The sequence below is a fragment of the Symphodus melops genome (assembly GCF_947650265.1).
Source record: "Symphodus melops genome assembly, chromosome: 15".
NCBI classification, from domain to species: Eukaryota; Metazoa; Chordata; class Actinopteri; order Labriformes; family Labridae; genus Symphodus; species Symphodus melops.
Genome location: NC_136705.1, coordinates 21,346,015 through 21,357,774, shown reverse-complemented (window position 1 = coordinate 21,357,774; position 11,760 = coordinate 21,346,015). Strand labels below are relative to the sequence as shown.

Sequence of the window (11,760 nt, the reverse complement as noted above, 5' to 3'; positions counted from 1 at the left end):
AATTGTAGCGATATATTCAAGTTAATTGGATATTGCAGTTTTGTAACATTGGGTGATATGTGTCGTGTCTCTTAAGTCATAGTTCTTAAATTAAGCTAATTAAAACCTCTGCTGCTGATAGGACACTGATAATCATTCATTTAGATTTATAGAGAGAGTCTGCAGTTACAGTAACAATTCAAATTTTTCTACAGCTTTTAGGTTTATTAAAAGTCACATTTTTGGAACACATCACAACTGTGATATCAATCATTTCGCAATTTGTTTCCCCATTTAAACAATCTGTTAAAAAGTCCTGCAGTGATTTTCCATTGCCTTTGCATAGCATTCAAACCATACTGTATATAAAGATGGAAAACATGCCTTAACCTCCTCCAGCTGTACAAAGACAAAGCCAAAATCTGTGCATGATGTGTACCGACATATTTTGACCCATGTCTCATCTTCTGTTATTGAGGCGGTGGGATTAATAAGCTGGGGGGAGCTCAAAATCATTTTTGCTTCACTTAAAGCAAGGTATCACCATTCTTTTTACATTTCATTACCAAAAATATGTTTGTACTTAATTTACAGGTTTTTAAGTTTTCTGTTAGGTATTGACCAGATGAGTTGGACGCTCATCTGTCTTTAGTCACTTTATGTCATTAAAACCAGGTTACAGATGATGATGTTTGGTCTGAGAACGTCCTGAGTCAGTCTGGGATTTTACAGCTTCCTGAAAAAACCGAGACTGACACACAGAGCTCTCACACACACATCAGAGTGTGATTAGGAGGTCAGTCTGCCTCTCCATGAGTCATTTAGCTGCAATCCAACCTGTGGGAATGAATCACATGTGGGTAATGGTATGTTAACTCATCCTGCACATAAAAAACAACCTACAGCTTCTCTGTGTCAAGGAGCTGTATGCACTGAAATGTGGGGGGAAAAAGATCATTTGGAAGACCCTAATGGACATTTTTAGACCAAAAGCAGCTTTAAATTCTGTTTTAAATCATCATGAACGCATGCATGAACACCATCTCCGTTTATATGAAGGCAGTCTACAGCGCCCTCCAGTGACCAAACAAGTCAATAACAAAAGATAATTCTCTCAAAACTATCATGTTGTCAGCCGACAGATTTCAATGTTCACACATAAATACATTTTTCATTTAAGGCAGAGAGACATCCAACACTAGTTCTCGACTGTCAGGAAAGATGGAGGACATCAATCTAAGCACCTCTGCAGCTTAGAAAGGTGGAGCAGTTTAAAAACAAACTGTTTGCACCTTCAGTGACAGTCAGAGACACACAGAGACACACCCATATGCAGCGTGTGCATCTGCATCTCTGCATGTTCATACACACAAAACACATTTAAAGTCCATTGCACAGTACGAGGAAGAGCTTCAGGCTTTCCTCTTTTTATGCATTTTTTTCCCAGACATCGCCCCCTTCTGGGCTCCCTTCACCATGCCCTTGAACTGGCCCTGCATTTTGGCACGCTTCCTGCAAACAAACAAAGAATGCAACCTGTTATATCTGACATTGTTAGGATTTTTTAGCTTGTTTTAAATAAATTGAATTTGGATGAATTTGTATGTCAGTTTCCCTTCCCCCTGTTTCTTGTTTTGAGACTAAAGTCAGATACGCTGAACGATAAAAATGTTGCTCATACCTGCGATTGAGCTGCTCCTTCTTCAGAGGGATGTAAGCATAAGGATCGAGCTTTCCCGTTTTCTTCACATCTCCTTTTCCTTTCTGAGATGAAAGAGAAGAAAACAAACTTGACAGTCAGGATAACATTTCACCATCAGTTACCTCCTGCAGTGTGTCTCCGTGTCCTCACAGACTCACCTTTGACTTGTAGTCAGACCCGAAGTCTGGCCTTCCTCCCAGCGGCCTGTGGATACCTGAGCCTCCAGCTGAGAGGAAAACAAACTGGTGTTTAACTTCAAAGCTCCAAAACTCCTTCCTGTCACCCCAAAGCTGTTTTGTGCTTGTGCCCGCCCTACCTTTATACTTCAGCTGTGGTTCAACATCCATGTCCTCATCGAAGTTGTTATCTCGGAAACTCCTTTTTTGTGTCTTTTTCTAATAATTAAAAGAGAAAAAGTTGTTTTATTTCAAATGTGTCAAAAAAACCAAAACAAATCTCAGCACCTCAAAGTACTCACACTCTTGATTCCAGCCTCTTCTAGTATGTCTTTAACATCGCCATCATCTGTTGGACAAGTGAACGGGTTAATGTCACGACCTGCTCGCACAGAGAGCAAAGAACTGAACAAAACTAAGAAAGGATGCCTGGATATGCAGGGTCTTCCTTTAAGGAGCGTCCTGATAGAAACCCTGCGTGGTCACAGTTTGTTACAGATTGCTTAAAGGCATTTAAACTAAACTCGTCTCCAAGCGAGTGTGTCTGAACGTGAAGAGTCCTCTTACCTTTATCTTTAACATCCTCCTCCTCCTCCTCTCTGATGATCAGCCGTCCATCTGACGTCACCTTGAAGCCGTGCTCTACCTTGGCGCTCTTCTTCATGCCTGGGTTAGTGGCTAAAAACAGAAACCGTGTTAAACAGAAAACATGCCAGCCCTAAAGGTTTCCTATTTTTTCTTCTTTTTTTTTTCATAAGATTATGTCTGAAAATAAATGTATTGATAGATAAAACTTCTATCTCTTACCTAGCACTCTCTGGGAAACTTTAGGATCCAGGAAGTTAAGTGGGTCATCTTCCTCGCCCTCTTTGAGCCAGGCCCGTCCTTTGTGCTGTTTGCCTCCTTTCTTCTGCGCTTTACCGGGCTTCCCTTCATCCTCTGACATATCACTGTCCAACTCTGCAAGGATCTCTTCAATACTGCGGAGAGAAGAGGGCATGAGGTTTTAGGTAGGGTATGAGATCAAAGGCGGGACTTCACGTGGGGAGCAGAACTCTTACCTTTTGCTCTTTGCTTTAGGCGTGTCCTCTTCGCTCTCCGAGTCCTCGTGCTGCTCGGCGGCCTGTTTGCGTCTCATGGTGCGCGCCTCGGCCTTGCGGATGTTTGCAAGAACCTTGTGGTGCTCTGCAGGCAGCATACTCTTCACCAGCTCAAAACTGGAAACACAGGAGAGTATGAGACGCATACGGTAACTGCGTTTCTGTGTTGTTTCTTTGCACCGCAGGGAGTCCCTCTTATGTGTGAACGGACAGGAAATGAACGCGTGCACATCCACCCTGTGACGCACGTCTACAAGACTTCAAGAGTTCTTGAAATTCCTGCTTCTCTTCAGTTCAAGAAAGGCAACACGTACCCAAACTTTTTGATGAACTTGGTGAAGATGTTCTTGAGTTTGGTTCTGAAGTGCCTCCTCACGTCGTCTTTGATGCTCCCAACACCTTCCATCTGAACAAAACACAGGAGCTCAAAATCAGGGACGCAATCATCACTCGACATGGACTTTTGAACATCTTGATTACTCTGCCTACCATGACAGTGGCGTGTGATGCCAGCGTCTTGGGGTCCATGATGAAGAGAGCGACCTTGATGAAGCCTAAGGCGGCCTTGACGATCTCTCTGGTTCGAGAGGAGAGCAGCAGACACACGTTGTGCAGCAGCTGCTCCGTGGTGCTCAGCTCAATGGCCTCTGAGTTAGAAAAAGAGAGACGAGACTGAGTCCGGTGTGCGAACACGAGCGTTCAGAAGAGTCACAGTCAGAGGACCTACCTTTGTATTCAAACACCAGACGAGTCAGAGCCAACACTGTGCAGGTGATCATGGTGACGGAGCCTGTGAGTCCTGCATACACCAGCATCAAATACTGCTCCATGGCATCTGGCTCAGACAGATGTTCCAGTTAGCAACAATTACTGCAAGACTGCCCATTCTATTACAATGACACATATAGCTAACTGTGAATCTTTGCTGTGGGAGATGTCCAAAAGAAAATAAAAGGTCCAAATTTGGCAGGGTGCCTTTGGGCATGTTTGTGTTTAGTCCACTTGATGGTTAAACACCCTCACCAGTGTGCAGGGGCCGGGGACTCGTTGCTTATACCACTTGTTCATATTTTGGCCCTTGGTGCCGGTCATATGTTACACTCATGTTACACTTTATCCATAGCCAGGCTATAGCTCCATTTAATGGGCCTGTTCTCTCCGCTCTACCAGCTGGATGTAAACGAGCAAAAAGAGCGGAGAGCCGAGTGGTTTTTGAATCATTTCATCTAGAAAACTTAAAATGTATGTAGGGTAGGCAAACCAAGTTACATCGTTTACCTGCAGATACTTTAAAAATAAACTCTGCTCAATTAGGACTGTTTCTGGGATTTTTTATTTTCTTAAGACTAATGTGTTAAAATGTCCATCAAACTGATGAGGATATAAGTCAACAGGTCTGACTCTGGAGGAGAAGCCAGCTGCTTAGACTGACAACATCCAAACATTGAGTTTAAAACAAGAAGAAGTCAAAAGCATCTTCAGCTGTGACTTCTCAATTACTCAAAATACATTTTTAACATAAAACACATTTTGAAGAAGACAAGCTCGTTACCCTTTTTGTTTCCACAGAAGCGGACAAATGCGTTCCCTATTTCCACCAGCAGGGTGTAAGCATTCTTACGAGCTCCCGCAGACACCTCCTTTGTGCATATAATCACCTGAAACAGAAAAACAACGTCGTGAAAACGATCCATGTCCGCTCTCTCTCTGTTTGAATGGTAACCAGCACGTCTGTGTGTTTACCTCTGGCAGCAGAGCAGCGAGAAAGTCTCTGTGTTCCTCACTGAGCCGTCTCACGATGTGGATCAGACACTTCAGTCTGGGCTGAGAAGGAACAATATAAACACAGATATAAATCAGACTGCGCTGTGAATCAAGGTCCATGATCCCATCAGGTGTCTGGTGTATTTCATCGGTCTCCATGCTGCAGTCTCACCCTTTTCGCAGGTGAAGAGGCGTTTTTCAGCGTCTCCAGCAGGACGACTTTTAGAGTTTCCAGATTAGTGACGACAAACGACCTGCACTCGTCTCTCTCTCCTCCGCACATCTCCTCCAGCACGCGGTACGCCTTCTTCTGCATGCCTGGCTCCTTGGTCTTAAAACAAACGGAAACAGATAAATATCAACAGCTCGGGGATAAACACCGGGTGTGATGTCAGGCACACTGCGTCCGCTGCTGTCCAAACTGAAATAAACAGACTAAAACAAGAAGACCCTGAGTGCGCCCACTTCTTCTCAAGCAAATCTGCATTTCTGTGTTAATGTTCCAACATCGTCTCACCGAAAAACACACCGATGCAGGACGTAAGAATATGAAGGACTTCAGAGTGAAAATGTCTCTACAGGAAGAAATAAAATGTGTCGCCACGCTATGAACACTTGCCTCCAAATACGGCCTGATCAGCTCAAATGTTTTCGCCATGGTGACCTCATCTACGAAGGGAGCCATGGCAACCACAAGGTCCATCATCGCCAGCCTGAGGAGTAGAGACAGAGCCACATCAAACATAGACAGAAGAGTTTGTTTTTTTATTTTTTTACTATTCTACGAAGTAAATCAATATTACTGGTTATATAGAGAGTTTGATGTCGTACCGTGTGGACTCGGTTGTATCTGTGCTGCTCAGTCTGTCTGTGGCTTTTTGTAGGAATGTGCAAATCATCTGAGGAGGGTTGTGATGGACGGTGAGACATCAGCACAAGAATGACGGCAAACAAGACGAGAGACAAACTGCAGCAGAACTGACCTCTGTCTCTGTGACTGTTAGGTACACCTTGATGGTGTCGAGGACTGCCATCCTGTTGGTGGCCGGCTCTCCTGCTGCAGGCGGCTGGCTGTACACGTTGAAAAAGATGGGCAGGAAGTTCTTCGCGAAGCGGCCCACCTCTGCCTTTTCTTCTTCTGCAGAAATCACACAGGAGCAGTGTTGTAGGAAGACATTGTGGATGGTTTTTTTCAAATGTCCTCCCTTTTCCCGGTGAGTAACTTCCTACCTGTGGCGCAGCCCTTGTTGATGACTGTGCGTACGGCCTGGCACACTGTGAGCTTCAGGTCCGGTCTTTCATTAATAGCCATACCCAGTAACCGTGCGATGCCTTTAAAGGAGGTCAGCAGGTCCACAGGAGACGTACAGAAGCCAGGGAGCATGGTCCAGATCTGACAGGAAACAGAGACATGCATCAAAGCTCTTCTCTCTCATACATCTCCTGAAAATGATGTGGAGAAGTGAGGTCACTGCAGAGCTACCTGGAGCTGTAGCGTCTGATACACTTTGGCCTCCAGTTTCTGTCCTGCTTGCTCTAATTCATCAGCTGCGACACAAAAACAGACGACACGTTAAAATAACACCCAGCGTGCAACACTCAGGATGCTAAAGTGACGTGTGCCACACTTGGGTTACCTCTCTGCTTGAGTGTAGAAGCCAGAGGGAGGAAGTAGGAAGAGAAGAAAGCGAGGTGCGTGTTCTTCACGTGATCACGAATCACCGGGATCAGCCAGCTGCGAGGGAACTCCAAGTCATCCCTGGTGAAAAGAGCGACAGACGCTCAGTTAGTTCAAGCACGACAGGGACGAGCAGACGGCTTGTCGTGAACACTTACTCGTAGCCGGTGATGTTGAGAGGAACGGCGGCCAACACCACCTCTGGTCCCATGCTCTCCACAGCTCCTCCTACAGCCAGGTCCAGCTCGCCACTGAAGGGGAACTGAGGGGTGGAGCGCAGGTCGGCTAGAGACTGCAGGGACTGTGACGGTACAAAGACACAAAGAATCAGAGACACTGCTCCAGCTTTCGTTCCTCGAGGTGATGTACGACTATACCTTTGTCATGATGGGGTGAGCTCGTTTCCCTGCTGCTCGGTAAAAGCTGCCCAGTATCTGCAGCACAAAGGGCCAAGAGGCATGGAAGCGATAGGACAATCCTTCCTCTACGATGCTGGAGCAAACACACACAGACGTAGTTAGCATTACAAGCATTTACATGAAGGCTCTTCAAATACGAGGCTCCTTTTAACGTCATTATTAACTAGCTAAAGAGCAAACAATTATCACGTGATTAAAAAAAAACAGATTTGGGAGCAAAGCAGTCAGTGCTGATATTTAATTGTTTTATTTGTGAGTAAATACATTTGAGAAAGAAAAGAGTAAGAGACTGACACTTGTGTTTAAGGTAAAGATTGGATTTTGACCTACAAATATTTTCAGTGTTGACATGGATGATTCAAAGGTGTTGATCTAAATGAGAATCACCAACAGTGACATGACTTCCTCTTAAACGAAGCAAAACTTCTTCATTAGCTATCCACACTTTTGGAGCCAAACATCTGGATTAAAGAATCCCTCCTGTCCCCCCAATAGCCGTCGTGTAAATATCCCACCTTGAATAGACAGAACAGGGCTTGTGGATCTGCTCTCATACCTGTTCTTTTTTTCACGCGTAGAGTTTTTATTGAATTGCGTGTCCGACTAAATAATAAAGACCTGACAGGGACTTCAGAAACGTTCGGGGACATGTCGGTGTACACGTACCGAAACATTTTGCAGACGTAGGACGGGTTTCCTGCAGATACTGAAGCTGTGATTGTTCCCATTTCCTCCATGTGGGGGGCAACACACTCAGTCAACAGAGTCTGAAACAGAAATAAATCACAAATCAGGACCTTACAAGTACAGTGAAACAGGAAAAACACAAACTCCTGAGTGAAACATTTCTGAGCTGGTATATGGGATACATGGGCTCAGCAGGTTTTGCATCTTTAAAGATTTGATCACAATCCAGACATACTTTCAGCCTGATTCACTCGAGTGTAAACACCATGGAGACTGCTCTTTACCTTAAGTGTGCCAGCGGCTGCAGAAACCACCTGTGTGTGAGGCGACAGCAGGCAGGACATGGCAGAAGAGAAGAGGCGAGGGAGGTGACCCAAACTCAAAGAACTCTGCAAACTGAACAAAGAGAAGTGAACGAGGGAATCTGCCACCGCACGTTCAGAAGAAAGGATCGGTCGTGATCGTTTCGCGTTACCTTGCCAAGTGAACGTGTGCTTTCTCCATGACGCTGAGCCAGGCCAGCAGAGGCTGCAGGTCGTTCTCACTGGGCAGGTAGTCATACAGAGCCTGCGGAGGAGAAAATGCCCTTTAGGCTTTCACGCTGCATTTGTGGAACCAATCGGGCTGCGTGTGCTCGGTTTTTGCTCACCGTGATGATCTGTGCGTTGAGTTCTGGGGAGAGGGTTGAAGCGTTGGGCTTCCCACTGAACAGTCGGTGAAAGGCCTGCATGGCGCTCGCCGTCACCAGCTGGACAGAAACACACAGGCCGTGTTAAGAGCATGCTAAAGTGTCCCAAGTGTATAAACGGATGGTCGCTCTGTGTTCTCACCACGTGGCTGAGCGTCATCACTCGGAGCAGAGTCTCACAACAGGACTTGACCCCTCCCAGAGGAAACGTCCCCATCAACTCCTTGAGGAGACCCAGCACATGCAGGGTGGTTGTGTCCTCTTTGCTGCCTGAATGGAAAACACATACACATTGTTCACTAAATCCCTCATCTTCATCACAGAATGAAAGAAGTGCAGATTCTATGCAGGTGTTTTCATTCGTTAAGTATTTACGTCCTACCTCCTGCCTGCTCCATTTCCTTGATGCAGAACTTGGCCGTTGTCATGGCAGCAGGGTGATGGGTTGGCGCGTTATCTGTAAACAGGAAGTCACTTCCTCTGAGGATGGCACAAACACCCTGCTGAGCTGCTTTACGGACCTGAAAGGGAAAGAGCGGGGAAATGACTCTTGTGAAATCATTCCGTTGCACTTCGTCTCACGTGGGCTGACAGCTGATGGTTCAGTTTCTGGGGTTCTTTTTGCATCGTTTCAGCACGTCTGCAGGTAATTAGCTTTCTGCAGCACATTTCCATAGTTACATTTTTTTTAAACTTCTGCATGGGTTTGGAATTTTTTCTCATTTCTGAATTTGCTGCACGTTTTCTTCATGTAAATTGTTTCCGCTGTTGCAGGTTAGTTGCTCATGTCGCCCAGTGTACAAATAATATTGACATAAGAAATTGAGGATATTAGGGAATATTATTTTATGTCTTTTTTGTGTGTGCTCCAAATGGACTTATCTCCCGTCTGCTGAAATCATAATTGGTCTATAAGGCTTAGACAACAGACAGAAAGCGGAACGCTGCAGACACCATAAAAAGCGCGTTATGTCTTCATATGCAGATGTTTAAAGAAGGTTCAGTATCCAGCTGCTGAGACAGACCTTCGGTTTGCTGTGCACAGTGAAGCTGAGCAGGCCGTGATAAGCTTGAAGAGTCGTCGGGTACGACCACACCGACACATCCTGCTTCCTTAATAAAGTAGCCAGACATGACAGGACCTGTAAGTGCGATGAAGGAAGAAACAAATAGAGTCAGGTGTTCAGTTGTTCTCAATGAAGATGAAAAAATAAATAAAAAAAGATACTCACCCATCTGAGAGCTGAGGCCGCCTCAGACGTCGCCTGTCCAGACATGACATCCATCAGAGCCTTAGTGGTGTCTGAATACTTCGACATGAGCACTGGAGCAGGAACACTAAGGGACAGCACACACCACCAGGTGACAAACCAAACTCGACTTTGTTTTAGGTTTTATTAGTGGTGGAGAACAGGCTTCGAAGTCTCACCGTTTCATGACGAGGTTGAGGAGGTACGCCACCGCAGCCTGCGACTCCGCTGAATCCACAACTTCTAGGGTGGTCATCTACAAAAACGGCCAACACGCCTCACTTAACAGACACCTGGGATCGATTCAAAATATCTAAGTGATGTCATAAAAAAAAAAAAAGAGGCTTCACTCACCAAAGCTCCAAAGTACTCTGTTTCTGTCTCCTTCCCTCCTTGGCTGCGGATCACCTCAGTAACAGCTGCTAACACCGCACAGATCTAAGAGGCACATCATGGAAGAAAGCTGCTGAACGCTGCATCCAGGACACGCATCTATACATCTGTTAGTAAGTGTTAGTTTGTCTGGAATTATGTCAAGTGCATCCTTTTAACCTTTGCTCCTGTACACCAGGGCAATAAGATTATAACATGAGCAGAAGGTTTGCAAACATTACGAAGCGTTTCTTTTTGGTGGTCGTGAATGAATGGTGTTGTGTCTACCTCTTTGTGAGCAGCTGAATTGGACTCCCAGTAGCGCTGCACCTTTCTGAACGTCAGGTTGGAGCAGTCCGACAACCCGCTGAGGAAGGTGCCAGAGGTCCTCTCCGAAAACGCCTCGTCTGGCTCCTCCTCCATGTGGGCATCTTTACGGCTACCGACCTCCAGCGGGCCCTTCTGCAGCTCATTGTGCAGCTTCAGAGCGTCGACTGTTAGGTCGCTCTTTTCTAAAAGGAGGAAGGGGAATATGATGCAACTTCTTCTCTTTAAGTAAACCAAAACTGACTAAAAATAACAACAAGACTGGGCTCTGACATTCAGCTGCAAGTTGGTTTTAAGACGTTAACATCCACGCTGATACCAGATCTGTACACTTAATAATACCAATTATACCTGTTACGATATCACAGCAACAAAAATTAAGTTCTAGATGTCCAATGTTAGCTTATTTCTTCATTTATTGGCAGTAGTGAAATAGGCTAAGAATACACTGAACTCAGCCTTTCCCCATCATCAAGGTCCATGTTTTAATGATTAAAGTCACATTTAATCATTTAAAGATATCCTTCATCCATCTGACATGAAATGACACTGTATTGTTTTTTGTTTGTGCTGGTGTGTGCAGTGATTCTCTGTTCAGATATGGACTGTGTTTGTTTCTATTGTTTTTGAAGTTTTAATTCTACTGTTCAGGGCAGACATGTTTCCACAAGAAGACAATGACAGTATAGTAAAGAGTCTGCTCTCCAAAAAGTGCCTTTCTCTGGTCAGATACATGAATCACTGCTTTGAACTACAACTTTATGATTAATGATTTACTTTTCAGGATATTAAAATAGCTGACAGCTGTCTTAATATTATTACATAAAACTTTACTGAGTCAAGCAGCAACCAATCCAATCTAGCTGTTATCATTTCAGATAACATCTGATTGTCTTATAAAGGGGACACAGATTAAGCTAAAAAGATTGTTTTCTGCTGACATCTTCAATGACACTGCTGACAACATTAAACAGCCACAGCAGCATGATGAGCTCCAGGTTAAATGGCTGACTCGAGCTAATGCTAGCAGTAGCCACAGACCCACGTGTCCCCGTGAAGCTCACCGGAGGGTCTGCTGAAGTAGCGGCTCTTAGCAGCCTGTCGGTACCGACTCGTCTGCGGGTTGGAGTCGCTGCTGTGTCCTTTCTTCCACCGTTTGAGTTTGGACCCTGTCCCGGATCGAAGTTTCCCGGATTTGACCATTTTTCAGGTTTTGAAAAATAATCACGTTACTTCACCACAACAAGTCTGGTGGAGGCTCCAGATGACGCTGTCGCTCACAGATGTCGTCACGACTGCGTGGTGTTCACGCTGTGGAGCTTTACGGCATTTGGCCACAAGAGGGCGCTGTTATATTAAAAAATTAACCTGACCATTACCCTAACTGTGTGGTATAATTTAATATTATTAACAATGCATTAGGCCTACCTATAAAACAGTTTAAGTTTATTCATGCTCATTTGGTGCAGCAGCAGGAACTTGGGTTTGGGAACCAAAGGGTTGCTGGTTCAAGTCCTCATTCGGCCCACCTCTGGCTCGCTCCCTGAGCAGTGTGTAGCAGCCCCACATCTCTCCATTAATGCATGTGGCTGTCATCTGGATCTTTGTGTGTGAGAAC

At 45.1% G+C, this 11,760-nt stretch overlaps 1 protein-coding gene across 1 annotated transcript; it reads right to left on the bottom strand.

Annotated features, from left to right (window-relative positions):
• Positions 1 to 953: 953 nt before the first annotated feature.
• rrp12 (ribosomal RNA processing 12 homolog) lies at positions 954 to 11,450 on the bottom strand. The gene is made up of 34 exons (XM_079362604.1): positions 11,207 to 11,450; positions 10,104 to 10,327; positions 9,798 to 9,881; positions 9,623 to 9,699; positions 9,426 to 9,531; positions 9,219 to 9,335; positions 8,576 to 8,714; positions 8,336 to 8,463; positions 8,155 to 8,253; positions 7,981 to 8,072; positions 7,790 to 7,901; positions 7,485 to 7,585; positions 6,777 to 6,891; positions 6,558 to 6,700; positions 6,359 to 6,480; positions 6,205 to 6,269; positions 5,952 to 6,114; positions 5,705 to 5,859; positions 5,553 to 5,620; positions 5,341 to 5,434; positions 4,894 to 5,052; positions 4,701 to 4,781; positions 4,510 to 4,615; positions 3,685 to 3,792; positions 3,447 to 3,604; positions 3,272 to 3,363; positions 2,919 to 3,074; positions 2,665 to 2,837; positions 2,425 to 2,535; positions 2,160 to 2,206; positions 1,998 to 2,076; positions 1,840 to 1,907; positions 1,661 to 1,743; positions 954 to 1,491 (listed from the first exon to the last, which is right to left on the bottom strand). The coding sequence occupies exons 1-34, from the start codon at positions 11,343 to 11,345 to the stop codon at positions 1,392 to 1,394; spliced, it is 3,864 nt and encodes a 1,287-aa protein (XP_079218730.1). The 5' UTR covers positions 11,346 to 11,450; the 3' UTR covers positions 954 to 1,391.
• Positions 11,451 to 11,760: the final 310 nt, after the last annotated feature.

Coding starts and splice junctions, on each gene's coding strand:
- rrp12 (XM_079362604.1), bottom strand. CDS start 11,345: ATGGTCAAATCCGGGAAACTTCGATCCGGGACAGGGTCCAAACTCAAA. Junction 6,481..6,557: donor CTCAACATCACCGGCTACGA/GTAAGTGTTCAC, acceptor TCTTTTCACCAG/GGATGACTTGGAGTTCCCTC. Junction 6,115..6,204: donor ATCAGACGCTACAGCTCCAG/GTAGCTCTGCAG, acceptor GTTTCCTGTCAG/ATCTGGACCATGCTCCCTGG.